Here is a 26,863-nt window from a genome sequence, read left to right as displayed (position 1 = left end):
TCCAGACTGCTGCTTTTATCTCTCATGAAGGTGTTTGTGTGACTGTGTGTCGTTGTTTTGTCTCCTTCTTTTAAAGTGTGTGTTCAGATGAGTTTAACATTAGAGGTGAAGTGTGTGTTTCTATACGTTCCATCCGTGTCTCACACACACATATCTGAGCCAGCTGTGTTTGTCTTAGACTGGACGGGTGTGTGGTGTTCATCATGGAAGGGAAGTGTGTGTGTGTGTGTGTGTGTGTGTGTGTGTGTGTGTGATCTCATCTTAGCCTCATGGTCCCAGCGTGTCTGATATTCATCATTCTGTTGATGTCACATGGACACATATTTCTCATCCTCTCAGAGTCTGTTTGTTTAATTCTGGTCCAGCTTTTCTTTCGTCCCTCCAGCTCATAAACACAAACAGTCCTGACTCCTCAAATGTCCCTCAAACCTCTCAAACTGTAGCCTAGCAACCAGAAGGAGGCACAAAATGTCTCCTAAGATTTGGAGTCCTCCCAACATTTCAAAGAGGCCAACAACGCTAACATGCTAACTGAAGACTGCTGAAGGTAATGTCTGTCCATTCAAAGCCAAAAACACAAGAGCAAAGTGAAAGGAGCTGATTAAACAGTGTGTTTGTCTGTTCTAATGTAACCTGCTAACGCTAGCATGCCTGGCTAACGCTAGCATGCGTGACTAACGCTAACATCCCTGGCTAATGCTAGCGTGCCAGGCTAGCGCTAGCATCCCTGGCTAGCGTTAGCATGCCTGTCTAAGTTGCGTTAGTGACATTGCATTTCTTAACAGTTAGCATACTGTGAGGTTACTTGTTCAGGACGGACACATTCAGAGTATAGCAGCTAATCACCAATGCTACTTGCATGCTAGCAGCTTTATCCTGCTGTGTGTTGAGTTTGATAAACTCATCAGTTAGCATTTATCCTCAAAGCTGTATGTCTAGTTAACATGAACATTTTGTTTGGTGGGTGATATCATGTACGTTCTTCCTCGCAACTAAATATTGCTGCTCCTCTTTATCTGTCAGCGGGTTAAGATGCAGATGTTTGACTGTAAGCTAACCTTTAGCTTCAGTCTTTTTTATATGATGAACATAGCCTTTACATACTGAAGACTCTTTAGCTTCAAGTCAAATCAGCTGGAAACATTAACCACAGCGTCCAGCCCATCCCTGGATTTAGCTGATAGAAACGAGCTAACAGCTGATAACTGGCTCAAACGTAGAACCTTGTCTTTGTCTCCTTCTATATGAAATCCAGGATTTGTGAATAGCTTTGAATTTCAGTGTCAAATCTGTGTCTGGTGTTGTGTAAAGTGCACACAGGACAGGTCAAGGACACAGGACACGTCAAGGACACAGGACACGTCAAGGACACAGAACACGTCAAGGACACAGGACACGTCAAGCTGCAGTAAAACACAAAGCTTAACCAGACGAGTCATTTATATTATAACACTTTATGTCGTGTATTCATGTGATATTGTTGTCGTAGCTCTTGTTGCTAATGTCCAGGTCCGTCAGTCAGTGCTGAGGTGACGACACACACGTTCACTTCTTCATCATTGTTGAGGATCGTTTCTTACAAACGAGGCACGTCTTCATCACATTCCTGTTCATGACTGATGACCAATGTGACTCCTTCAAAATCTCTTCATCCTCTTGACCTGAAGGGAATGTTCCCTCAGCATCAGCAGCATAATCCCTGCCTCCTGCCAAGTGATCGCACACACACACACACACACACACACACACGCACACACACGCACACAAAGAAAAACACTTCCATTACAAACAACAGCGCTGTGTCAGTTTTATCAAGACTGATTCTCAAACATCTGTTTGAGGAGGAGTGTTAACGCTGAATTATAGTAATACTGTAGCTCCTCAGTGTGTGTGTGTGTGTGTGTGTGTGTGTGTGTATTTGCGATTTATTCTGTTGTATGTACATGTGTGTTTCTGCTTGTGTGTGTCATTGGCCTGAAATTAAAACCGTACTTTTGCGAATGCAGACCTAATTTTCCCTTTAATCTGTTTGTGTGTGTTTTCTTTAATCCACCAAACTGAGATGTGTTTATATTCACTTCTTCTCACACTGCATGTTCTGTTCATTCAGGGTTTGATGTCTGAGCTTTGTGTTTGTCCACTGTGCCAGTCAATGTAAGAGCCTTGGACTTACTTGTCCCCAGTCTTTTTGCCGTGGACTCCAGACATTTTTGTAAATCGCTGTGAAATGTGACCGTTGTTGTTTTCAGACTCCTTGTGAACGTGTGACACATGCGTTCATTAACGAGCTTTCAGACGAGTGGTTGTGTTCTATAAAAGGCAGAAGACCAAGCAAAGCTTCAAACAGCCTTAATAAAAACCATATTTACCCTAAAAGCCACATTTCCATCGCTGTTTATTCCCCCTCCTCCATCCTAATCCTCTCGTCTCCGTCAGGTCCTGGAAAGCGTCGCAGGAAGCAGGATCAGTGCTGCAGTCACCTGAACTCCCTCTCGGCCATCAAGTACGCCATCGTCTCCCTCTACATCCTGGTTCTTCTCACCATCCTGGGACTCTGCCTGGCAGGTAGGAGGCACAAGAGTGGATTCAGTCATGTCGATGTGTGATGAAGGTCTGACTGATCAGAGACACGAGCGTTGAATCGGGGTGAATATGTCACACACACACACACACACACACACACACACACACACACAGGGTGGATGAATGAATGTATGAGCCGTCGTCTGAACATAAACTTTGATGTAAAGTCCTGCTGGTGGTTTCAGTGACTGAACTGGATGATTTCAGTTCTGGATCTGGAGCTCAGAGCGTTTCCGTATCTGTTCAGCTCAGCTTCCTTTAATGTCGAATCTGTTTTCCAATCACTGCTCGATCAATGCAGAGCTCTGCACACCAGCGACGGGCTTCAGCTCGACTCCCACATGTGAATCACGTCTGTCACAGCGTTTTGGAAGCGTGACGAGCTCGACCTTTCAGACGCCGACGTGAAAGACCGAGCAGATGAAGCGTCGCTGCCTCCGATGTGCTGCGTGGGTCCCAGACTGCCCGACGCACGGCAGAGGAAGCGGCGTCACGGCTGGTTTTCTCTGAGATCGAGGCCACGATCACTTGGTTTGTGGAGTCTGTGAGAGTTCAGCTTTCAGCATCTCATGACTGGAGATCAAGTGAACACCAGCTGGTGTGTGGAGCTTTGCTTGTGATGACACTCGGTTCGGTGATTGGATCTTGCAGTTTTGGCGTGCGTAGAGGCATTGAGCCTGATGTGGTGCATTCAGGGTTGTGACAAACATGTTCGTAGTTAACTGTAATAGCAGGTCTTTAACTCTTCTTCAGTGGTCCCTCAGTCTCACAGTCACTGCGCCATGACTCACCTTCACTGAATCAGTGCAGTTCTGCAGCAGAGCTTTGAGGAAATAGTTGATGCAGATGTTCAGTGTATTCATTACACACTCATCAGCCCAAAAACAGCTGGACTCAGCAGACCTGCTGCATCAGAAGCTGAAGGTCTGTCTTCTTGTTATCTTTGTGTTCTGTCACGTTGGCCAGTTCAGACTGCTCCTCTGGACAGCTGCTGAAAAATAGATATATGATCATCATATATACAACTTTTCAAATGATTTCTGACTGTTATTGTCTCTTTGCACCAGAACATGGTGTCACTCAGTGCGTACCGTTAGACTGAACATTTAAAATGAGAAGAAACGTTTATTCCTGACCTTTCAGGCGTCACTTCTCAGTGATTGACACAACAAGATGTGGACTTCTGGACGTGTGAGTTCTGGAGATTAACATGAGCTTCTTTCATGTCACTCGGTCTGGAGTGTGTGTGTGTGTGTGTGTGTGTGTGTGTGTGTGTGTGCTTGTGTTCACATTATGAGAGGAGAGGAAGATGAAGAGCAGCCGATGAAGAGCGAGGGGCAGAGAAATGAAGGAAGATGGAGTTAGACAGAGAAGTGTCTGCTGGCTTCAGACCAGCCATATCCTGGAGGGATCAACTGCTCTCACTAATCCTAATTTCATTTCAAGACCTCCTCTCCTCCAAGCCCCCCCCCTCCCCCAATGGCTGCTGGCATTAAAAGCCTGTGTGTGTGTGTGTGTGTGTGTGTGTGTGTGCGTGTGCGTCGTTCAGAGTGGATCTGCCTCGTCGTCGTCACAGAGGTATTTGCTTTATTGAAGGCTTTTAGATGAAGTTGTTTTAGAGAAGCAATCAAAGCGGGCTTTTCGGCCGGCCCCTCTTAAATTAAACGCCGGCCATCCAAAAGCTAAGTGGCTCCAGTGTAGCTGCGCGGGAGGCCCCTCGCCACACACACATTCCTGCGACGTGAGCGCACACACAAACACGCTCGTCGGCTCGGCTGCCAGGTTTTCCGATGTGAGCGCAGATTCAGCTCCACGTTTGCTTTCTGTTTGGATCCTCCACTTCTTTGTGTGTTTTCCAGCTCCTTCGTTGCCTCCTTGGCCTCCTCGCGGCTCCTTGGCTCGTCCGGCGTCTCCTGTGCATTCAGACACGTCCATATTTCTCTGCGAGCAGCATCGCGGAGCCTCGTCTTTGGCTGAAAACGTGATGAGAACATGTAACATTTTTCTGTGTCAGCACTTCTGATCCTAAATGTTGGTTTTGGACACGTTCAGTTGGAATGACAGGATGAAAGAAGAGTCGCGCTGCGTTATCAGTCCATTATTTGTCCAAGCTTGTCTCGCTCTGACGGGTCCAATCAGAGAGGCCGGTCCGTTCAAAGGTCACGGGTTCGGTTCCCATCGCGGCCTCTTTCTCAGCCTGCTGAAATGTCCCTGAGCTACAACCCAGACTTTTATCATCTCAGAGGCGCCTGCTGGAGACACTTTTGTCTTTGGAGTCACTTGTTTTGGCTGACAGAGTTCAAGAGGAGGACTTTCTGAAGAGACAAGCTTTTTCTTTTCAGCTTTAAAGCTGCTCTGACTGTGCCTGCTGGCCAAACGCTGCCATGATGTCACTGAAGACTTGACTTCCCAGAAACCCCCTGGGGTGACCTGAGCGGACAGCTTTCCTCCAGGCTCCAGAGTGGAGGTCTTTCTGTGGACCTCTCATGAGCCTGAAGCTGGTTAAGCCTCTACTTGACCTGCTGGGGACAGGTGAGATGGAGGGTTATGCGGTGAAGCTGTGAATGTCTGCAGAAACACAAACACGATTGGTTGTCTCTGGATTGTCAGAGGACGTTTGGGAGTCTTTGTCTCCGTCTGTAGGAGTGATGGCGCAGAGGTTTAACCACCGTTGGTTTGTGCCATCACGCCGAGCAGATTGTAAAACTTCTCCAAGAGAAGCTGATTTGATCTCATTTGATGTCCGACATCACACTGAACGTCCTCATTTTCTATCTGACGCCTGATTCTTGCTTTGCTGTCCAGGTGAACGTCTCGTCATTGTTCATCATGAAGCTGAAAAGTTGCGCGTGAAGCTTTCTGTTGGTCCATGCAGTGTTCAGTTCTGGCTGAGCTGCAGGAAAACACACCTCCTCCAGCCTTCAGTCAGCGGTCCATGCTGCAGTTTGGACAACGTTTCTCAGCTCCTCTAAAGAGAAACCAGATGCAGAGTTTTACAGCGCCGCACGTCTTTTGACTCTCTGTTAACATGAATGCCAAAAGGCTGCGAGCGTGAAGTCTTTGTAGGAAGTTCCTCAGCTCCGTCAGATGTTTCTGCGAGTGCATCCGAACAATTAGCAGAGCTAGGACTGTAAACCATGACTGAGTGTCGAGGGAAGGTGACAGAGACGCTGCTCTGCTGTGTGTTTTCACATAAAACCAGGAGAGACGTAGATGTTTACGCTTCCTGTTAGCTGATGGAGGTTACCTGCTTCATCACTGTTCATGTGGAGGGTTCACACACTCAGCCGGCTCTGGTGTCTGGTAGAAGAGCTCTGTAGGATTGTGACCTGTGTTCTGAGGTGGATCTTCATTAGAAGAACCACGCTGGATCATTTCCTCTCATTTCGTCTTAGCAGTCCTGCTCACAGACGCCCTGAAGAACCCTCTTCTCTGTGGAGGACTGGGATGTTTTTGGTTTCATTTTGGCCAGACGTTGCTACAAATACCTCGTGCTACATCTGGAGCCACTTCTCAGAAGGTTGTGTAAAACACCCAACAAACACATCTAACAGCCATAGCGGCCCATATATGGCCTTGCAGACAGCTTGGACTCACACTGTCTGGGTGCTCAGGACAGGAGCTTTAAGATGGATTTACACATTCTCTATCTGTGTTTATGAGCTCGATGGAGATCTCGTGGTCTGTTACCGCCTGTCATTCGAGGCCCAGTCGTGCAAATGGTGGACATCCACCTGTTGCACAGTGTCAGTTTTTACAGACTCTGTAGGGTTTTACAGGTATGGGGGGGCTCTGTTTACAGGCTCATTCTCCTCCACATGCACAGCTCTTAAACCTCGGCCCGCTCGCCTCACAGCTCTACTGTAGGTGCACTGACTCATGTTTTCCAGGCGGTGCAAACATGCCGCTCACAGGTTTGGCGTGGCTGTGCTCCTTTCCTCAGCCGTTTAATTGCTGGAAAACATGATGGTGGGTTTGTTATTCTTCTGTTAAGCCCTGAAATGTTTGGCCTGACTTTGTGTCTTCCAGCGATATGTAACAGGCGTGTTATTGCCAGGCAGAGCCGGGCAGCGGGCGGTGGGCCCTGAACAGCTCGGGGTCATTCTCCTCTCTGGTCTGTTCATGCATATTATCATAATCACCTTTGTGCTTTCCATCAACGTCTCCTGCTGCAGAAAAATTCAGCTTTGGCTCTAATGAAACAGGTTAATCACAGTTCACAGTTTTGACGCCGCCAGCTGCTTTCACTTAAACAGGACTGGCGTGTTCCACGGAGGCCTGAGGTCAGAGGTCACGTCCGTGATCCTAGAAAACAAACCTTGGTGATGTTAACGCAGGACAAACCACGCGGGTATTCACGGCATCCTGACGTGGTTTCATCCATAGAATTCATCCCCTCCTCTCTGTGCTGCTGTCATCAATACCTGAGAGCCCTCAGCTTCATGAAGGACTCGCCTCGTCTGTCCAGCCTTGACCTTTAGTCCACAGAGGACGACAGAGTTGGTTAAAGCCTTGAGTCGTTAGCGTTGTCACAAACGTCGAACCCCAGGAATCCAGTTTCACTACAGTTAGCTCTCCAGCTGCTCACGTTCACAGTGCGGCACGGCGTGGACAGTCTGCAGGGTGCGACCCTCTGCGGCCATGTTGTTTTTCATCACTGTCACATTAAACTGAGCGTGGACCACGTGTGGCTCCACACAGAGTCTCGACCACAGACTCTGAAAACAGTCAGCGTTCGAGCTGCTGAGGACGAGGCGTCTCCGTCTGTCTGTGTTTGACGCTTCGCCTGCAGGGAGGTCAGACCTCCACCCAGAGCCAGAGCCAGAAGACACGCATGTTAAAACACACACACATGTTCTGTGTCCACACACAGGATCAGTGCATGCAAACACACACACATGAACACACACTCGTACACACAATGTGCACTCAGACATGAAGGCAAACACACACTCAGATGTTCAGAGACATTTACAGCCACAAACCACATACATGACAGCATACACACATGTGCACACACAGACTGCATACACACACACTGAGACACGTGTGTCACATGTTCAGACAGTCTCTGGGCCCAAGACAGACTCTGACAACAGAAAGACTGTTCTGAAGAGAGTCTGGAGAGGGTCCAGAGTTCCCAGTGGGAGACCATCATAAGAGGAGGGTACACACACACACACACACACACACACACACACACACACACACACAGAAAAGTCAGTCCTTCATTCTTCAACAAGAGAAGTGCCAAAGTGTTCAGGCTCATTCAGGCCGTCAGAGTCAAACACAAGTCATTAACATGTCAAGGCTAATTGGCCCAGACCTGCCTGCCTGTCTGTCTGTCTGTCTGTCTGTCTGCCTGTCTGCCTGTCTGTCTGCCTGTCTGCCTGTCTGTCTGCCTGTCTGTCTGTCTGCCTGTCTGCCTGTCTGTCTGTCTGTCTGTCTGCCTGTCTGTCTGCCTGTCTGTGTCTGCCTGTTTGTCTGTCTGTCTGTCTGTCTGCCTGCCTGTCTGTCTGTCTGTCTGTCTGTCTGTGTCTGTCTGTCTGTCTGTCTGTCTGTCTGTCTGCCTGTCTGTCTGTCTGCCTGTCTGTCTGTCTGTCTGTCTCTCAGCTAACCCTAACCCACGTTAACTAATACATATTCTGTTTTTTTGTGATTCATTTTTCTGCTGCTTTCTCGACTCAGAGGACACTTCAGTACTCTGGAGACAAACATGACACCATCAGTCTGTCCGTGTGACTCAGTGCAGGACACAATGTCCAAAACTCTGATTTATGACCAAATAAACTCCGAAACTAATGACATCCTCATCAGCCTCGTGTGGTTAGTGCTAATTAGCCAATACTAGCATGCTAATATGCTACAATAAGGTGGCACACATGGTAATCATAATACCTGCTAATCGACAGACTGTCACCGTTAGCATGCTAACGTTAGCATTTAGCTTGTCAAAGTGCAGCCTCACAGAGCCGCTAGCACGACCGTAGACTCGCTCTGTATTGTACTGTACACAGTGTACTACATGAGATACTGTGTTCTGTGTTTTTCCCACAGCCGAAGTTTAAGTCTGAAGTCGTTCCTCATCAGTTACTGTAAAATATCACGTTAAAGTCTTGACTTGATTGTTCTTCTTCTGCGTCGTGAAAACAGAGTGAATGCTTCATCACAGCAGCTGACTCAGGGTCAGTTTGAAGAGGAGAATAAGTCATAAACATTCACACATTCGGTTCAGGTCAGCGCCGCGGCGTGTCGATAAGTCAGCGCAGATACCAGCAGCAGGTCTGACTGATGCAGCTCCATTAACAGGACAGTCAGTTAAAGCTTCAGGGAGGCCGACGGCACGACAGCGGGCGCCAAATTACTCCTCTAAAGCTCTCTGTTCAGTTTTATGAGCAAGCTAATGAAGTAACAACAGATTCCACAGGCTCACACACACACACACACACACACACACACACACACACACGCTCGCTCTCTGCGGGGGACTTTGGTCGAGCTCACGGTGGAGCTGGAGCTCACTGAAGTCCAGAGAAACACGCAGTGCGCTGCAGACTGATGGCGTGCTCGGTGGACCAGAGGACTCAGACAAAGAGCCAAAACCATCTCAGAGCGTCGTCTTTAAAGGCTGAAGACGCTCGGATGGGCAGAAGAATCCAGCCGGCCGCTGCCTGTGGCTCAGTCATACTGTACGACATCAAACACACACGCAGCAGGCTGAGCTTAAAGACGGCGTCCAGTGACAGGAAGCATGATTCACAGACAAACAGCGGATGCCTCCAGGTCTGATGAACGCGTTCAACACGTTTCCTCCTCATAAATCATCTGTGAAGTAACAGAAGTGAATCCTGCGTTGTTAACAAATGAGAAATGTTTGGGAGCAGATGGACTTTAATTCATCTGAGAGGTGGGGGGGTCAGGAGTGGAGGTTAGTGGTGAGAGTCAGTGGATCCATTCATTGAGACCCCCCAGCATCACACACACACACACACACACACACACACACACACACACACACAGCCTGTTAAGTCAGTGAGCCTCGCAGCAGCAGTCCAGCTTTGATGTGAACCACATCAGACCTGGTCCAGGCTCAGAAATCAAAGCAACCCCGCCGCCGCCGCCAACATCGTCCCTTCATTTGGACATTCCTGAGCTGAACTCTACGGACGTCCTCCCCCGGAGACTGTCCTCAGAGCACAGAGACACTGTCCTTTAATCCTCCGTAAAGTATCCAGATAAACAGAAGAAACCAGTTGCAGGTCTTTGTCTGTCCATGAGTTTCCAGTTTGAGCACTTCAGCTGGTTTTCACAGACCTTCAGCAGCTCAGACTAGAACATGTTGATTCCACATCGTCGTGTGTGTGTCGTCGTGTCGTGTGTGTGTGTAGTCGTGTCGTGTGTGTTGCTGTGTCGTGTGTGTGTCGTCGTGTCGTGTGTGTGTAGTCATGTCGTGTGTGTGTCGCCGCGTCGTGTGTGTGTAGTCGTGTCGTGTGTGTGTCGCCGCGTCGTGTGTGTGTCGTCACGTCGTGTGTGGTGTGATTGTGTCGTGTGTGTGTGTAGTCGTGTCGTGTGTGTAGTTGTGTCGTGTGTGTGTAGTTGTGTGTGTAGTCGTGTCCTGTGTGTGTAGTTGTGTCGTGTGTGTAGTCGTGTCGTGTGTGTGTTGCTGTGTCGTGTGTGTGTCGTCGTGTCGTGTGTGTGTTGCTGTGTCGTGTGTGTGTCGTCACGTCGTGTGTGTGGTGTGATTGTGTCTTGTGTGTGTGTGTAGTCGTGTCGTGTGTGTGTTGCTGTGTCGTGTGTGTGTCGTCACGTCGTGTGTGTGGTGTGATTGTGTCGTGTGTGTGTGTGTAGTCGTGTCGTGTGTGTGTAGTCGTGTGTGTGTTGCTGTGTCGTGTGTGTGTAGTCGCGTCGTGTGTGTAGTCGTGTCGTGTGTGTGTAGTCGTGTCGTGTGTGTGTTGCTGTGTCGTGTGTGTGTAGTCGTGTCGTGTGTGTGTAGTCGTGTGTGTGTTGCTGTGTCGTGTGTGTGTAGTCGTGTCGTGTGTGTGTTGCTGTGTCGTGTGTGTGTAGTCGTGTCGTGTGTGTGTTGCTGTGTCGTGTGTGTGTAGTCGTGTCGTGTGTGTGTAGTCGTGTGTGTGTTGCTGTGTCGTGTGTGTGTAGTCGTGTCGTGTGTGTGTTGCTGTGTCGTGTGTGTGTAGTCGTGTCGTGTGTGTGTTGCTGTGTCGTGTGTGTGTAGTCGTGTCGTGTGTGTGTTGCTGTGTCGTGTGTGTGTAGTCGTGTCGTGTGTGTGTTGCTGTGTCGTGTGTGTGTCGTCACGTCGTGTGTGTGGTGTGATTGTGTCGTGTGTGTGTGTGTAGTCGTGTCGTGTGTGTGTAGTCGTGTCGTGTGTTGCTGTGTCGTGTGTGTGTAGTCGTGTCGTGTGTGTGTTGCTGTGTCGTGTGTGTGTAGTCGTGTCGTGTGTGTGTTGCTGTGTCGTGTGTGTGTGCTTCTGATCGTTGGAAGCCGAGCGCCCTTCCTCTCTCGGCTCCGTCTCCCGTGTTTCTGATGCTTTTTTCTGCTCTTCCTCTGATTGGCTGCTGCAGATTTAATCTTCGTCTCGCACACGTTTCATCTTGAAGCCAGTTGGTGGTAACTGAGCTCCGCTCCGGATATGAGTCTGAACTTTCCTTCTCATCCATTTCACATCAGCTCACGGCTGCTTTTGATGCGACGTCAAGCAAAGCAGGTCGTTCCTTCTGGACTTTAAGATCCTGAAATTTCATTCTCGTTCTCTGCTGGAAGGCGTTCAGGTCTGCAGTTTGCAGAAAGGCTCTTTCTTCTTCGCTTCCTTCACTCCTTCCTGCCGCTGGCGTCGCCTCAAAGTCCGACGGGCTGCTGGTGGGTTTCGGTCTGGGTGAAGGTGGCTGCTGTCGCTCTGTTTCTCTGACTGTCACACAAACACATGAAGCGCAGTGTGACAGATGTGTGTGATTGTCTTTGGAGGGACATGAGAGAGCGCTGAGTCTGTCACTGGTAGAATGAACGTACACACAGATGTTCAGACACATCTGGTAAATTGTCTGTTTTTACCTGAGAAGCAGCTGTTTTCATGCTCTTTGTCTCGTCGTCCTTCCAGGTCAGATCACTTTCACCTCTGGCTGCTCCATTAGAAACCTGCACAGTGTGGTAGAGTTACCTGCTCTGCCAGCGTTGAAGTCTTTCACAGAGCGGTGGACGGTGGTCCAGACGCTGTCCCAGAGGAAGTACATTCATATCGGTCACGTGATGCTCAGCTGACGTCCTGTGACAGCGTTCACAAGTCAAAGAGTAGAGAGGACAAGAGAGGACAAACATCCATCTGTCCATCAGGACAAACATCCATCTGTCCATCAGCATCACTGAGCTGTTTACCACACTGACAGAGAATATTTACGTTTCGTGTTTCCATTCAGTCTTTTCAGCTCGATGCTTCCTAGTAGGTTGTTTGTAGGTGACGTCAGGTGGCTCTGTTGTTACCTGCACAGGTGCCGACGTTTTGCCTCTTTACGTTTGCTCAGATCGATCAAACCAAGAAGGCAGGAGGAGCTTTTGTAGAGTACCAAACGTTGTTGTTCTGAGGGCTCAGGCTCATGGCCTCGACGATTGATGATGTTTGTTGATTTCAAGGAATCACAAGCCAAAAGGTTTGGAACAAGCAACCTAATGGACGTGTTAAGATGTCAGTCGACGTGTTAAGATGTTAATGGACGTGTTAAGATGTCAATGGACGTGTTAAGATGTCAGTCGACGTGTTAAGATGTTAATGGACGTGTTAAGATGTTAATGGACGTGTTAAGATGTCAATGGACGTGTTAAGATGTTAGTGGACGTGTTAAGATGTTAATGGACGTGTTAAGATGTCAGTCGACGTGTTAAGATGTCAGTCAACGTGTTAAGATGTTAGTCAACGTGTTAAGATGTTAATGGACGTGTTAAGATGTTAGTGGACGTGTTAAGATGTTAGTGGACGTGTTAAGATGTCAGTCGACGTGTTAAGATGTCAGTCCACGTGTTCAGATGTTAATGGACGTGTTAAGATGTTAGTGGACGTGTTAAGATGTCAGTCGACGTGTTAAGATGTCAGTCGACGTGTTAAGATGTTAATCAGCATGTTATAATTAGCCTCTCAGAGAGGAGCAGGACCACCTTCTCAGCCTCGATCAGCCTCAATCTTCTGGCAGAGTCTTTGCACCTGATGCCTGCGTTCCTTCTGCAGGGTCGTTCCAGGTCCTCCACAGAGCAGACTCAACACACCACACGTGTTTATTCTGGCTTTTTATTGTTTCTGTGTTTGGCTTGGATAACTGGAAGAGGAGGGGGAGGCCGGTCGAGGCTCTGAAGCGTGTCACAAATATATCAGCCACGTCTGCCTTCATGGAGGTCCAGTGATGACGACCTGTGAGCCAATAACGTCTTTGCCCACCGACACTTCTGCATTGAGGTGTTGTCAGTGGTTATTCGAGGGGATGATGATCAGTGCGCTGAAATCAGAGTAATCATGTTTAGGTCCTCTCTCATCTGACAGTCACAGTGAGGTCAAGGTTTGCCTTGAACATGTTTTCAGACAGACAGAGAACGGCCTCTTTCCAAACAACGTTAGCAAACACCACGGCACACAGCGAGCTCAGACTGAGCCGTCAGTCAGTGTGGTCTGTGCAGGGCTGCGTTCAGGAGGTCCTCAGCAGCCGCAGAGGGACCCCGACCTGCAAACACAGTCTGCTGCAGTTCAGGCTGCTCTGAGTGGAACCATGCATTCAGTGAGTCACCGTGTGTAAACTCAGGCTGATCCTGTATATTTGTGTCCAAAGCCACGACGCAGCAACGCAGCCTGACGTGATGTTTTGTCATTGGAGAGATTTCTTCTTTCCTAGAAGTACAACCAAGCAAGAAGCAAAGAAGTCTGCTTCATGGAGTCGAGTGGTACGATTCGCACATCATAACCGATGAGAAAAGGGTTGAAATAGTTTGACAAAAAGTCGTATTTCTTAAAAAATGTTACATTTCAAGAATGAATGCAGAACATTTTTGGAGAAGAAGTCATGATATTTCATGAGAAAAGTGGTAAAACTTTAGAAAGAGAAACACATGTTGAGAAAACAGCTGCAGATAAACCAGAGCTGACAGCCTGGACGTCAGTCTGACACTCAGCAGTCTGACAGAGTCCTTAAAGCTGAATGAAGCCGCTTTCTTTCCTGGGAAACACACACGCACACACACACGCACACACACACTTCCTGTTAAGTGACTTTATTAAAACGCCTGTGAAGGTTAAACGGGGGATTAGTAACCAGGGGTGAGGAGCAGAACACTGCAGAACATTTGACTTTGAACACAACACAGACAGATCATCAGAGACCTTCAGGGGGACAGACGAGCTTCAGGGGGACAGACGAGCTTCAGGGGGACAGACAGACAGACAGACAGACAGACAGACAGACAGACACACACACACACACACACACACACACACACAGGCTGCAGATAGAGTTTCCTCCACAGAGGAATGCAGACCTCCTCTACAACCATGACACTGTCTAGCCAGCCTGTGTGTGTGTGTGTGTGTGTGTGTGTGTGTGTGTGTGTGTGTGTGTGTGTGTGTGTGTGTCCCTGGGTTACATATGTCTTTGTGGGGACTCACCTGCGCTCTGGTGACTGAAGTCTGAGGGTTAAAAGCAGTTGATCAGGTTCGGGTTCAGGTGGTCCAGGATGTGAACGTGTTGTGTTTAAAGGCCTCACACTGAAAATCAGGCCTTTTGTGTGAGACAAAGAAGTGCAGAGAACATCTGACATAATACAAATAGTCATTGTGCAGTGAACACACAGCGATCCGCATCCCCTCGTTCTCAGGACGAAGAGCAGCACACGAAAACACAGACGCCTGAAGCAGACAAAGGATTGTTGTTCGTACCTTTGTGAAAAAATCAGACCCTTTAGCTGTTTTATTCATCGAAATCCAGTCGGCCGAATAAAACAAATGGAGGAGGTGACAGATAGGAATGCATTCATACAGCACTTTCATCCAAAGTGCTCTCTGTTTGGCTCATTCATTCACAGCGACGGCAGCAGCGACCATGAAGGAACCACGGGAGACATCTGAGGTCCAGCGTCCTCAGTGCGGACAGCTCTGACTGAGACACTGTCTCACAGTTTTATCACATTTATCCTGTAATGCACCAACATGCTGAAGGAAGAAGTCTGCGAGCTAGCAAACATGCATGTGAACATGCACAATTCAAGGATTTCAGATCAGATCAGTGTGTTTCAGTGAGAAACGGTAAAAGCAAACCTTGTTTGGAATAAACCTGCACAGGACACCCTCAGTCGGACGGAGTCCACTCAGAGGACACTGTGAGGACAGAGTCCACTGAGAGGACACTGTGAGGACGCTGTGAGGACAGAGTCCACTGAGAGGACACTGTGAGGACGGAGTCCACTCAGAGGAGGCTGTGAGGACGCTGTGAGGACAGAGTCCACTCAGAGGACACTGTGAGGACGGAGTCCACTCAGAGGAGGCTGTGAGGACGCTGTGAGGACAGAGTCCACTCAGAGGACACTGTGAGGACGGAGTCCACTCAGAGGAGGCTGTGAGGACGCTGTGAGGACAGAGTCCACTCAGAGGACACTGTGAGGACAGAGTCCACTGAGAGTCCACTCAGAGGACGCTGTGAGGACGGAGTCCACTCAGAGGACACTGTGAGGACAGAGTCCACTGAGAGTCCACTCAGAGGACGCTGTGAGGACGGAGTCCACTCAGAGGACACTGTGAGGATGGAGTCCACTCAGAGGACGCTGTGAGGACAGAGTCCACTGAGAGGACACTGTGAGGACGCTGTGAGGACGGAGTCCACTCAGAGGACGCTGTGAGGACGCTGTGAGGACAGAGTCCACTCAGAGGACACTCAGAGGACACTGTGAGGACGGAGTCCACTCAGAGGACGCTATGAGGACGGGGTCCACTCAGAGGACACTGTGAGGACAGAGTCCACTCAGAGGACGCTGTGAGGACGGGGTCCACTCAGAGGACACTGTGAGGACGGAGTCCACTCAGAGGACGCTGTGAGGACAGTCCACTCAGAGGACGCTGTGAGGACGCTGTGAGGCCCAGCTGTCGAGCTGGCTGACTCTCCAGCTTCTGGTCCATGAGGGCCAATGACCACAGCACGTTTCAAAGACCATGAAGCTGTGAATTTGGGACTAATCTGTTCTGAGTGTCGCTGCCATGCCCTCGTGTGTGTGCGTGCATGTGTGTGTGTTTGTTTTCTGTGCATGTGTGTCAGAAAGATCAGGAGTGGAATGGAAAAGACATCAGGTGACGTTCCCATCCGACAGAGCTGCAGTGAGAGGTTTGAAGCGGTTGGTCAGGCGTCGGGCTCATCTCTCACTGCATCCTCACCTGAAGTCACAGCACTCACCTGAAAGACTCAGTCTGACTCTGAGAGACAAGTCCACTCAGCTCAGCTGGCTTACTCTGAGTCTGTGTTAGCGAGGCTGTCAGTGGTCCACTGCAGTTCAGGGTGGAAATGCTTCGGCATGGTGTTGACTGTCACTAACGATGCGTCTCCTAGTAAAACACCAAATGGATACTTAAATCTTGATTTTCATCAGTACACTTCACCTGTCTCGTACCGAACACCTGGTGAACGAGAACACCTGGTGCAGCGAGAAGGACAGAATACAGAGCTGATGTGTCCAGAGACATGGCTCAGATGAAAGCTAGTGCTGCTCTGGATCTGCTGGATGTGTACCTAACTGCTAGCATGTTAGCCGTATCCACTTTGTTCTAAGGTGTCAGTGTTGTGCTTCCAGCTCGTTCCGCTGTGAATCAGAAGCTTTCGTCCTCCCCTCAGCTCCCCGACGCCGACCTCTGACAGTTCAACAGACGTCAATTAGTTCTGATGCTGATTGATTATTCCTTCAGACACAATGTGGAAATCTCTTCAAATGTGTTCCTGTGCCTTCGCTCTGAGAGCACACAGTCGTCCTGAATCCACAGCCCACAAACAGTCTGTGGTCCACTGATGGAACTCTGCACCTTAAACTATCAAACCACACTGAGCTTTGGTCTGTTGTCTGGAAACCACTCTGGGATTACATGAACGCCGATCCGTGTCCCGCTGCTCCGTCTGTAACGTTAAAGTATCTGACAGAAATGTGGAATTCGTGGCTGTTTTGTTCCTGTTGGGAAAACTCTGTGTTTCCCAAGTGTCAACATTTGTCAACCAAGTTAAAGAGGCAGATGTTTGGCTCCACCACCACGGACCGGTGCGTTCACCAGTACTCTAGCGGTAGCTTGTACGACCGTCCCACGACTCCCACGAATGACATCAGGTGACAACGAACAACGAACCTTCAGGAGCTGAACAGCAAAACCATTAACAAAGCAATAAAGGGAGTTATCTCGTATTCTGACATGTTACTCAATGAAGGAGTCAATCACACACCTTACAGTCAGGATGGCACCTTTGATTGATCACTGCATTCATTGATTGGAGCTGAAGTCAGTCAACAGCTGGACTCGTGTCGCACAGTAGAACAAGGTGAATTATGGGAACTGGGACACACATCAGACGCAGAGTTTAATCGTCATCAGCAATATTTGGATTGTCATTTAGACAGAAACAAAACTTGAACTTTTGATGACACATCGTTTCTGTTTTAATGCACTTTGTCATTATCAGGGGGCGTTTCTGCTCATGAACTACACAAACCACGCTTTGTCTCTCCGCCATGATGTCTGTCCTGGACTTTCCTCCATGTTGTTTTCCAGCCCTGTCAAGCAAAGAGTGAGGACTGCGTCCCCAAAAACTCTTCTTCTTCATCTGCATTTCATTTTGACTTCTTTTCTTTCACCTCGTCTTGTCCTCCGTCGTCTCCGTGGTCCTGACGTTCCTTTTCTTCTTGCTGTTCAGGGACTGCAGAGAAAGTCTGAACTCTGACGTCCTGGTTGATCTTAAATGTGTGTGTTCTTCTGAAAAAACACCGCCCCTGACAGACCATCATTTAGTAATTAGGTGCTCTGTGTAGTGGGCAGATTTTGGCTTATTTAGGTTTTCAGGTCATTAGGAATAAACCTAACACACTTAACGAGCGGGAGTGCCGACGGTTTGTTTGCAGCAGTGTGGCTTCGCAGCACTTCTCGTGCCCTGAGGTCATGCAGGCGTTTCTTGGCCTTGATGCAACACATGACGCCACGAAAACACCCTTTACTCGGCCTCTTGGATCGTGGAGCATTAGTTTGTGATTTCGGGCTGTTCGGACCATCAGTGCGTCAAAGAGCATGTGTGAAGGGAATTATCTGCTTCCTCTCGTTTCTCAAACAATCCTTTTTTCTCCGTCTGAAGCGTTTCGCACACGTCGGTCCCTGCTGTCCCGCGGAGAGAATGTCGTCATGGCGTAACGACGAGGATCTGGTTTCAAAGCATCTCCCGGGCTATGGAGCCGTTACCATGCGACACGCTCTCAACACAACATGAAACCGAGGAGCTTTTTCTCATTAGGCACGGTCAAAAGAAGTGGCCTTTATACCGCAGCCAACAACCAGAGAAGAAAGGTTCATCAGTAATACGTTAACTGTCAGCAAATGTGATGTTTCAGCTAAATAAACACGTGTGGAGTTCAGATCGTGTCGTCCCAAAGCTGAACACATGCCGTCCTCGAGCCTTTTCATTTCTGTGCCTTCAGTCTCTAGTACTCACGTCAAAGTTACGGTACTAGTATTCAAAAATACTCCACTACAAATAAAACTAGATGAAAAGTGTCATCCAAAGTAAAAAAAAAGGTCCTGATGACTGCTCGTTATGAAATCTGACATTTTCCCATCGTTAACCCTGATGCTTCTTCTTTACTCTGGATATTAAACTGCTTTGTTTACGGTTCAGCACTTTAATTATTCCTCCTCCAAAAGGTCGTGAGATGATTAATGTGGTAACAGATGAAAAAACAAACATCTTCCCTTTTAATAATAATGAACTATATTAAAGTAATGTTTTCATGAATGTACAAACGATCATTGGAGTTCATAAAATCTCAATTTGAATTTGATTTCAGAGACAAATATGGAAATAAAAACAAAAAAGCAAAGTAGCTCAATTAAAAGGCAATGTAAAACTAATTAAAGATCAAAATCAATAAGAATGAGTCTTGAATAAAGAATTAGAAGAGGACACGAAGGCTGCTTGTCTCCACAAACCACAAACGCCCCCCTACCCTCTGGACCAGGTCCATTCTGGACCAGAGGACAGTCAGCAGCAGCTGGTCTGCAGACCTCAGGATGCAGGATGGGACAAACAAACCTACCTGTGTCCTAAAACAAGTCTGTCCTGAAGGCCGCAGGCGACCCGAGCAAAGAGGCCAGCGCTGGACAAACATGGTCATATTTTCGGGTTCCTCAGCACCAGTTTTCTGTCAGCTGCAGGCATTCGACTGATTTCTGGCGTCGTCCACAAACAAGTTTTAATCATGGAGTTGGCAGTGAAGAGACGCTTAAGAAAGGTTTTTGAGTCCTGGAATGAAATGAAGATCCGAGCAGCGCTCCTGAGCTGACAGACGTGTCCTTTGTCAAACGAGGGATGACAGTTAAATGAAACCATGTGAGGATCAGTGACTTCCTGAAGGACCTGCTCACAGCTCGAAGACCTCTGAAATGTGACGCCAACGAGACCAAGAAGGCCAAGAAGATTGTGAAGCTTATCATCTGTTTCTAATGTTAAATCTAAGCTGTAAAGTAACGACTAATCCGCACAAACAGATCCTGTGTAGAATCTGAAGGCGCGGGACGAGACGTTGGTACTGGAAGCTTCTGGTTTCTGTCTGTACTCTGAGTCCTACTGACCAGTCAGGCTTGAGCCGCCTTTGGTTGCATGCTGGTAAACTTTAAGAAGAGAAAAGAGGCTGAAATGTCTCAGAACCCGCTGGCTATCATTTCACGACTGTTAAACTTGTTCTTAGCCTTTTAAACATTTATCTGCAGATAAATGTTTATAGAGATTAGTTGAAAGGTCGTCTTCACATCTGAAGTTGCTAATCGGACTGTAAACAATGACCGGCAGCACAGAAAAGGAAGTCTTGGCCCAGATACCTGTTATCCATTATTCAGATCTGTGCTGGCGACGACAGAAGCCCCAAACATTAGCCTTTGCCCCCGGAGGCCAAAATATCATCACTTGATAGCAGATGGATTCGGAGTAACTACGAACTTCAGTGTCAGATAAATGTAGTAAAAGTTTGTACTCTGATGGAGTATAAACTGACATAAAGTGGAAGTCCTTAAGGTATAAGTACCTCAGAAGTGTACTCAAGTACTTAAAATGCTGTCAGTTACTTTCCAGATGTCATATCTCTTGAAAGGAACACTGTGGGCGAACGCGGCGTCTCCTGTAAGCATTGGACGAACAGTAACGAGCAGACGCCAACTTCAACATCAGTCAAATGAAGACAGAGTTTCCACAACATGTCGTCAGTACAGCACAGAGACCCTCACGCTGAGCCAAGGCTGGAAACTGGTCCCGAAGTCATAAAAACATTTAGGTCTTGATTTAACAAAACAATACATTCAGCTCGAACAGACAAGCAGAATGAGTGCAGGCGACCGAGTCGACATCTGCTGAGCATTAAGACGCTGACTCGCTCCGAGCTGACAGCCGTGATTGATAATGAGTGATGCTCGATTTGGGGACTTTGCTGTAGCTGAGGGATCAGTGATCAACACCCAGAACTAATCTCTCACTCTCTCTCCTCTTTCCCTCCCAGTCTCTCGTTCCCAGGTTTCTTCGCAGCGCCAGGAGGTGCTGATGGAGAACGTGACCCGGATGTCGGAGCGCTCTCAGCTGCTGCAGCAGACCCTGGGCGAGGCGTCCACTCAGGCGGACCTGCTGGAGAACATCTGGAAACTGGAGAACCTCTTCCAGAACCACAGCGACTGGCTGCAGAGGCTGGAGATCCTCATCAAGGTACGACAGCGGAGCTTTGACACACGTGGGACCTGAAGCGGGGCGTGAATGGAGGGTGATGCTGATGTTGAAGGATCGATTCAGAAACAGTCGTCATGTGACCACATTCTTCCTCTGAGCAGAAACAGTCCAGGAATGTGAGCTTGTATGTGTTTGAGGGGCCAGTGCAGCAATTTGTCAGATGACATTACAGTGCAGCAGCGGTGGAACGTAAGATAAGATAAGATAAGATAAGATAAGATAAGACTTAACTGATCCCACACTGGGAAAACTAAGTCGTTACAGCCAGCAGTTATTAGAAAAAGCAGAAGCAGTGGCACAGAAGGGTCAAGACAGACATAGACATGAATAAACTATGCACATGTATGTAACTCAGTACATTTACTCAAGTACTGTACTTAAGTACAAATTTGAGATACCAGAAGGTGGCTGGTCAGCTGTTAGCTGCTGAGGTGCCCTCGAGCAGCTGCTCGGGAGGTGTTGCTCGGTGGCAGCACGTCACTCTAACGTCTCTCGGTCAGCTGCAGGTCTGTGGGTTGGTTGTGGGTTTGAGGGTGTGGTTATAATGGACACTGGTGGGGACGTGCTGTGACAGCAGATGCTGCTGCGCTCTTTGACCCACAGGGTCTGGAGGTGGAGCTGAGGAGCGTCCAGGCTCACTCCCTGCAGTCAGAGGCCTACCTCGTCCAGCTGGACGACAGGTTGTCCTCTCTGAGCACGTCCACCGGCAGGAACGTGACGGGGCTGAGTGTGGAGGTGTCCCGAGCCTCCACCTGGCTCCGCAACCAGGAAGTTCTGCTCAGGTACATATTTAGATGACGGTGAAGATCGCAGTGAAGAATAATGGATTCATGAGATGAAGGATGAAGTTGTGCTTGTTTCTGTTCACTTTCAGGGACACCTCAGGACAGGTGAGCAGGCTGAGAGAGAAGGTGGACGAGGTTAACTGGACTGTGGGAGCTGTCAATCACACCTTCAGCAACGACATCAGTATTCACCACCTGAAGATACAAGACTTGCAGGTTCGTCTCACACCAAATGTCCTGCGCAGTAACTCTGAGTTCACTTCAGAAGCTAACCTTCGCTGCAGTCTCACTGCTGTCAACGTCCTCCTGTGCTGCTCAGATCCAGATCAGCAACATCACAGAGGACACCAGCAGTTTATGGGTGACCCACGTCCACACGGAGGCCCAGCTGAGGAACGAGATGGAGATCCTGAACACAATCACAGAGGACCTCCGCCTGAAGGACTGGGAGCACTCCATGGCCCTGAAGAACGTCACCATACTCGAAGGTCAGCTGAGATGAATGAGTGTCTGCTGCTCCCACTGCAGAAGAGCTCCTTCTTTATAACCTTTAGCTGAACCAGGGTTTGGCTGCTCCCAAAGGGACAATTCTGTGCTTCTGTGCTTTGGCCCAAGTGTGACACCGGAGGGCCACTTGAGAAGCCCAAGTGCCCCTCTCCTCAGCCAAGATGCCCCTGAGTGCCCTCGTGGTTTGCTTTAGTGCTCCTGTCAGTTGTTTTCGTGATGTGACCGTGTTCTCAGCAGCATTTAAATGAGCATGAGGGAAGTCCTGAGTCCACTGTGAACCGTCCATTTGAGACTTTTTCACCCAGTTCTCATGGAGACGCTCAGACGTCTTGTCTGAGGTGCAGCAGGTGAGTCATGCCGGGGTTAGGGTCTCCTCCCTCGAACCAAAGCCATGTCCTGCATCATGTGTCTGTGCTGCTGACTTCAGGACAGACGGCTCTGGTTTTAAAAGTCTCTCTGTGGGTGTTCTTTGACATCCACCTGAACCTCTGTGGTCTGGAGTTTAGCTGCAGTCCTCTGTGCCTGCAGTGCTTTCACATGTCGTCCTGGTTTTACTGTTCAGCGACTCAGTGATGGAGCTGCTTTCAGTCGAAATCATTCAAGAGCAGCTGCAAAGTGGGAGGTTAAATTTAGACCAAACCCTTCAAACTCGTTTTTATGAACAGAACTTCAACAAAACCTGCAGAAGTTACATCACTGCAACAGAAGAGAGGAATTATATACATCAAACAGCATAAAAAAGAAAGGGCTTAATGGATAACAGTGTGCTGCATGTGTGCACAATAACCACAGAAGAACAATGAGGAATCTACAAAACAACTCTGAATCTAAAGAGATCCTGAACTAACAAGAGCAGAAACATATGAAAAACATGTGACCGCAGCTGGGGAACACGAGACGTTCGACTCTCAGTGTAATGAAGCCCTCTGGGTGGAACTTTGTGCTGCACAAACATCGTTTGCAGTCGCTGCTGTGAGCGGCTGCATGTTTGCAGCGTGACTGAACAAACGTGGGATGGCGAGCCGGAGAGTCGAGCCGCTCCTCGTGTTCGATCTGTGGAGATGTGATTGGTCCTGACGCGGTCGGACTCTGCCGGGGCGCTCGACGGCTTCTCGAGCCTCGTTAGAAGCAGAATAGGTATGCTATGATGTAATGCTGGCGGGGGACGCGGCCCGAGCTGATTGATGGCGAGGCAAACCGAATGGGACCCCTGATCTGCTTCACATGTGGGTGGGATGCTGTTTCTCCTGAGCCTGGAAACAATTGTGGGTTAAATTTAGACGCTGGGTCCAGAATGAAAAGTCAGGCGCTCGGCTCTGTCATTAGTTTGAGCTCCGCAGCCCATTTGTTTGTTGTTAGCTGGCAGTCACCTTCGCCAAGAAAAGTTTTACATCTCCATCCATGTTTATCCTCCTCTGCCCTGTGCCCCTTCCCTCCCGTCTCATTCTCCTTATTTGCCTTTCATTTCTGCGTGACTCACGCTGATGTTCATGCACATGGTGCTGCTTGTATTAATGATGAAGACTCATGAGAAGCTGCTTCAAACATGGCCTGCAGTCTTTTGGTGTATCTGTGAGCTTGTCGTCCCTCAGTGGATTTTCAGAGGTCAGTGATGTCATCAGTGACTGAATCCTCAGTCGTCGTTTCACGTGTTGATGCTCCTCAACCTGTTTGTTGTGTCGGTGCATCCTGTGGAGCTTCAGAGCTCGATGTGTCAGTGAAGGCAGCGATGAAGGCTGCCAGCTGATGAAGACCTCCACTGATCTGTCGGTTTTCTTTGTCACTCAGTGTTTGAGGTGATGACTTCACGCTCTCGTCTCACTGAGGTCTGACGGAAACATCGTGACAGGAATGTCAGGCTTTCACGGATCGGTGGTGACGATCTGCTGCTGAGCTGATCGAGTCCCAGAGCTCCTTTCCACTCACACACTCTGAAATGTCACTTTTTTCTATCAGTTTACATTAAATTTTTACAAAAAGGCAAACAAACACTCGCCGAGCTTGAGAACAGAGAGAGGAGCACGTGTCAGTCTGCTGACTTTATGTCCTGTGGACGTTTATCCACATCCTGGTAGAACAGCGTCCCTGTTGTTTGCCTTAAAGTGATTCATTTCAACCGTTTTCTCATTTGTTGTAGAAGACTGAGAGTTTTTGTGCAGGCAAACAGGAGAAAATGTCCTAATCTGAAATGTTTGTCAGGGTTAAGATATGGTCACATGACCAGAATCTATAGCATTTCTGAGTTTATTTGTTTATTTATGCTTCTGTTCGTTGGTTAGCTCTTGTTTTTGGGGCGGATTAAATACGTATTTTGTTCTGAGACAGTCGCTCCTTCAGACTTTTTGACGTTCACGTTTGTTCTGTTGGGAAAGTTCCTCAAAGAGAAGCAGAGGCTTGAAGGCCAAACATGAAACGAGATCTAAAAGCAGTGAAGCAGAGCATAATTCAGATTTATTTATTATTGTTCGCGGTCGTCTCGTCCTCTTCGGCTCTGTGTCGTCACTCCCGGCTGATTGGCTTCAGTCCGCTGTTTGTTTGTGGCGTAAAGACGTCGAGATGTTTTCAGCCAGTTTCTACTTTCACTCGTCAGGAATTCATTTCGTCCTCCTTCGGTCCGTCCTGGGGGTCAAACTGAGCGCTAACGAACGATGGATAGCTTAGCACCGTTACGGCTGCCCTGTAGGCGTCTCTCCATTTAAAAAGAACATCTGATCTTCTGAGCGACGACGCCCACATTTTCAGAGGATTTCCAGAACGAATGTCCTTCGTCTACGTACGCTAAATGTCTCTGTGTTCTCTGTAAAGCACTCTGTAGAGAGCCTTCAGCTCGAGCCTGTCCTCTTAAATCAGGGACAAACACTGAGCACACTGACCCGTGTGTCCATCTGTTCCTGATTACAACGACTGAATCCTCCAATAAAACCTGATTAATGTGTCCGTCGTCGTCGTGATGGACGTTCCTACGCGCTCCTCATCTCCTCTTACATTGAACATACATGTTGAGTCTGTCTCTGCTGAGGCCGGCTGTCCTCACACTCGTGTAAAGGACAGAGGGACGCTGAGCTCGGGCTGGACGCTGGACGGATGAACTGGACACCCGTGTTGTGTTCTTGGCCTCGGTGCTGTCAGATGTTTTCAGGCTGATCCTTCAGGGGCCGCCAGTCTTGTTTTTGTTGAAACGCTGTCAGCTGAATGAACAAATGGGACTGTGAGAGCCAGGAGATTAATAATGTGAAGCTCTGCTAAAACAAACTATTAATGAGGAGGCAGTTTGTTCAGGAAACCCAGCTGAGACACACACACGCGTCTGTGTTCCTGGACTTATGAGGACCTCGCACACTTATTCTCCAAACTATGGCTTTAAAAGCAGATGACTGGCCCTGGAATGTGAACTTTGAAGGTGTCCAGACAGTAAAGATATGCTGAAGTGAAATGGTGGCCATGGTGAACATTACACCATCTAAACATTAGCATGTTAGCATGCTGACGTCAGCATGTGGCTGAAGGAGCAGTCGTTCACTCGGTCTGAACGCGACCTCCTGACCTCTCGGTACCTGTGCTCACCTGTTCAGTGTGTGCAGCAGATCTGCACCAGCAGCTTCTCGCCATCAGAAACATGCACATGAAGAAGATTCGAGCTGTGAAGGATCAGAACGATAATGAACCGCCGATCTTTAAGCATTCCCACAAGCTGTGTTGTGGTCCACCTCGTTAAACATGTGGTTCTCATTGTGGCCAGAGCTCGATCGCCCGTTCTCTCTCTCTCTCTCTCTCTGGCTTCTTTTCACTCTCTCTCTCCAAGAACAACAAACCTTTGGATTGAATCCTGAGACCAGTTTTAATATCCAGTATGTCCATTTTGTGCTGCTATGTCACTGTGTGTGTGTGTGTGTGCGTGTGTGTGTGTGTGCGTGTGTGTGTGTGTGTGTGTGCGTGTGTGTGTGTGTGCGTGTGTGTGTGTGTGTGTGTGTGTGAGAGGTAAATGATATGACTGTGCTGGCACTGATAAATCATTGTCAGCAGGAATCAGATTCTCACATGTCGCTCTCTTGTGTCGCACATAGTTCTACCTTTCTTATTCCAAACAAACCTGGTACAGAAGAGAACATCGGAACTGTTCTAAAAGTTCTAGCAGCGTTCTTTTCATTCACTCATGGACGCCGTGCTGGACGACGGGACGGTCGACCTGCTGAAGGGCTCGAAGACGATGAATTCTGCATCAGCGTTGTTCGTGTGCTCTCACTCGTGCATTGTGTCATCTGTTGTGTTTCTTTCTGCAGGTCCTCCGGGGCCAAGGGGAGAGAAGGGGGATACTGGACCGCTGGGGCCCCCTGGGGCTCCTGGGCTGACAGGCCTGAGAGGTGGGTACGACCAGACGCCCCGTCATCAGTGACTGAGCTGCATGAACATTGAAATAGTCTGAATGGTGACATGACCTTTTTAAGGAGGAGTAGATTTTGGGAATCATTGTTAGTTCGATGAGAGGATCAACTCTCACATCTGTCTGCTCAACATGAGCTGGGAGGGGCGTCCTGATCCACATTCAGGCTTTGGACCTGTGGTGCTCCTCGTGCCCCCCCCCGTCTTTCCTTGATGTTCTTAAGTTTCCAGCCGAGCCAGCAGAAAAAACGTTGTACGTTTCTGCAAACCTCTGATACGCTGAATTAGTTTGTTCATAAGAACGTTTCTACAGCAGTAATCAAAGCGATGTCGTTCAGGTTGGCGCTTCATGTCTACAAGCTGAGTTTCTCTGAGGACGAGGACGAGGGGATGGCGGTGATGGCGAGGTGAGCGCCACGCAGCAGACTGCTGTTCAAGCCGTGTTTTGACAACAAAAACAAGACGTCGGGACGTTTTCCAGACCTTCTCATGGAGATAAACCAGGTTATTTTAAGACAAAAGATGATCTTTTCACAACCATAACCAAGTGGTTTTTGTGCCTAAACCTAACCAGACCTTAACCACAGCGCTGTCATCACGTAAAACTGACAACTGAAACAAAGGAAA

At 48.5% G+C, this 26,863-nt stretch overlaps 1 protein-coding gene across 1 annotated transcript in view; it reads left to right on the top strand.

Moving 5' to 3' along the window:
* The window catches only part of scara5 (scavenger receptor class A, member 5 (putative)), a 54,217-nt gene that overhangs the window by 4,972 nt on the left and 22,382 nt on the right, over window positions 1-26,863 (top strand). Inside the window, exons 3-8 of the mRNA XM_076757004.1 lie at window positions 2,437-2,565; window positions 20,344-20,543; window positions 21,168-21,346; window positions 21,439-21,565; window positions 21,669-21,837; window positions 26,137-26,217. Of these exons, the coding sequence (XP_076613119.1) occupies window positions 2,437-2,565; window positions 20,344-20,543; window positions 21,168-21,346; window positions 21,439-21,565; window positions 21,669-21,837; window positions 26,137-26,217 (885 nt within the window). The remainder of the gene's footprint in view (window positions 1-2,436; window positions 2,566-20,343; window positions 20,544-21,167; window positions 21,347-21,438; window positions 21,566-21,668; window positions 21,838-26,136; window positions 26,218-26,863) is intronic.

Source organism: Chaetodon auriga, chromosome 18 (genome assembly GCF_051107435.1).
Source record: "Chaetodon auriga isolate fChaAug3 chromosome 18, fChaAug3.hap1, whole genome shotgun sequence".
Taxonomy (NCBI): Eukaryota; Metazoa; Chordata; class Actinopteri; order Chaetodontiformes; family Chaetodontidae; genus Chaetodon; species Chaetodon auriga.
Note: the sequence above shows the minus strand (reverse complement) of the source record. Positions and strands in the feature narration are given on the sequence as shown.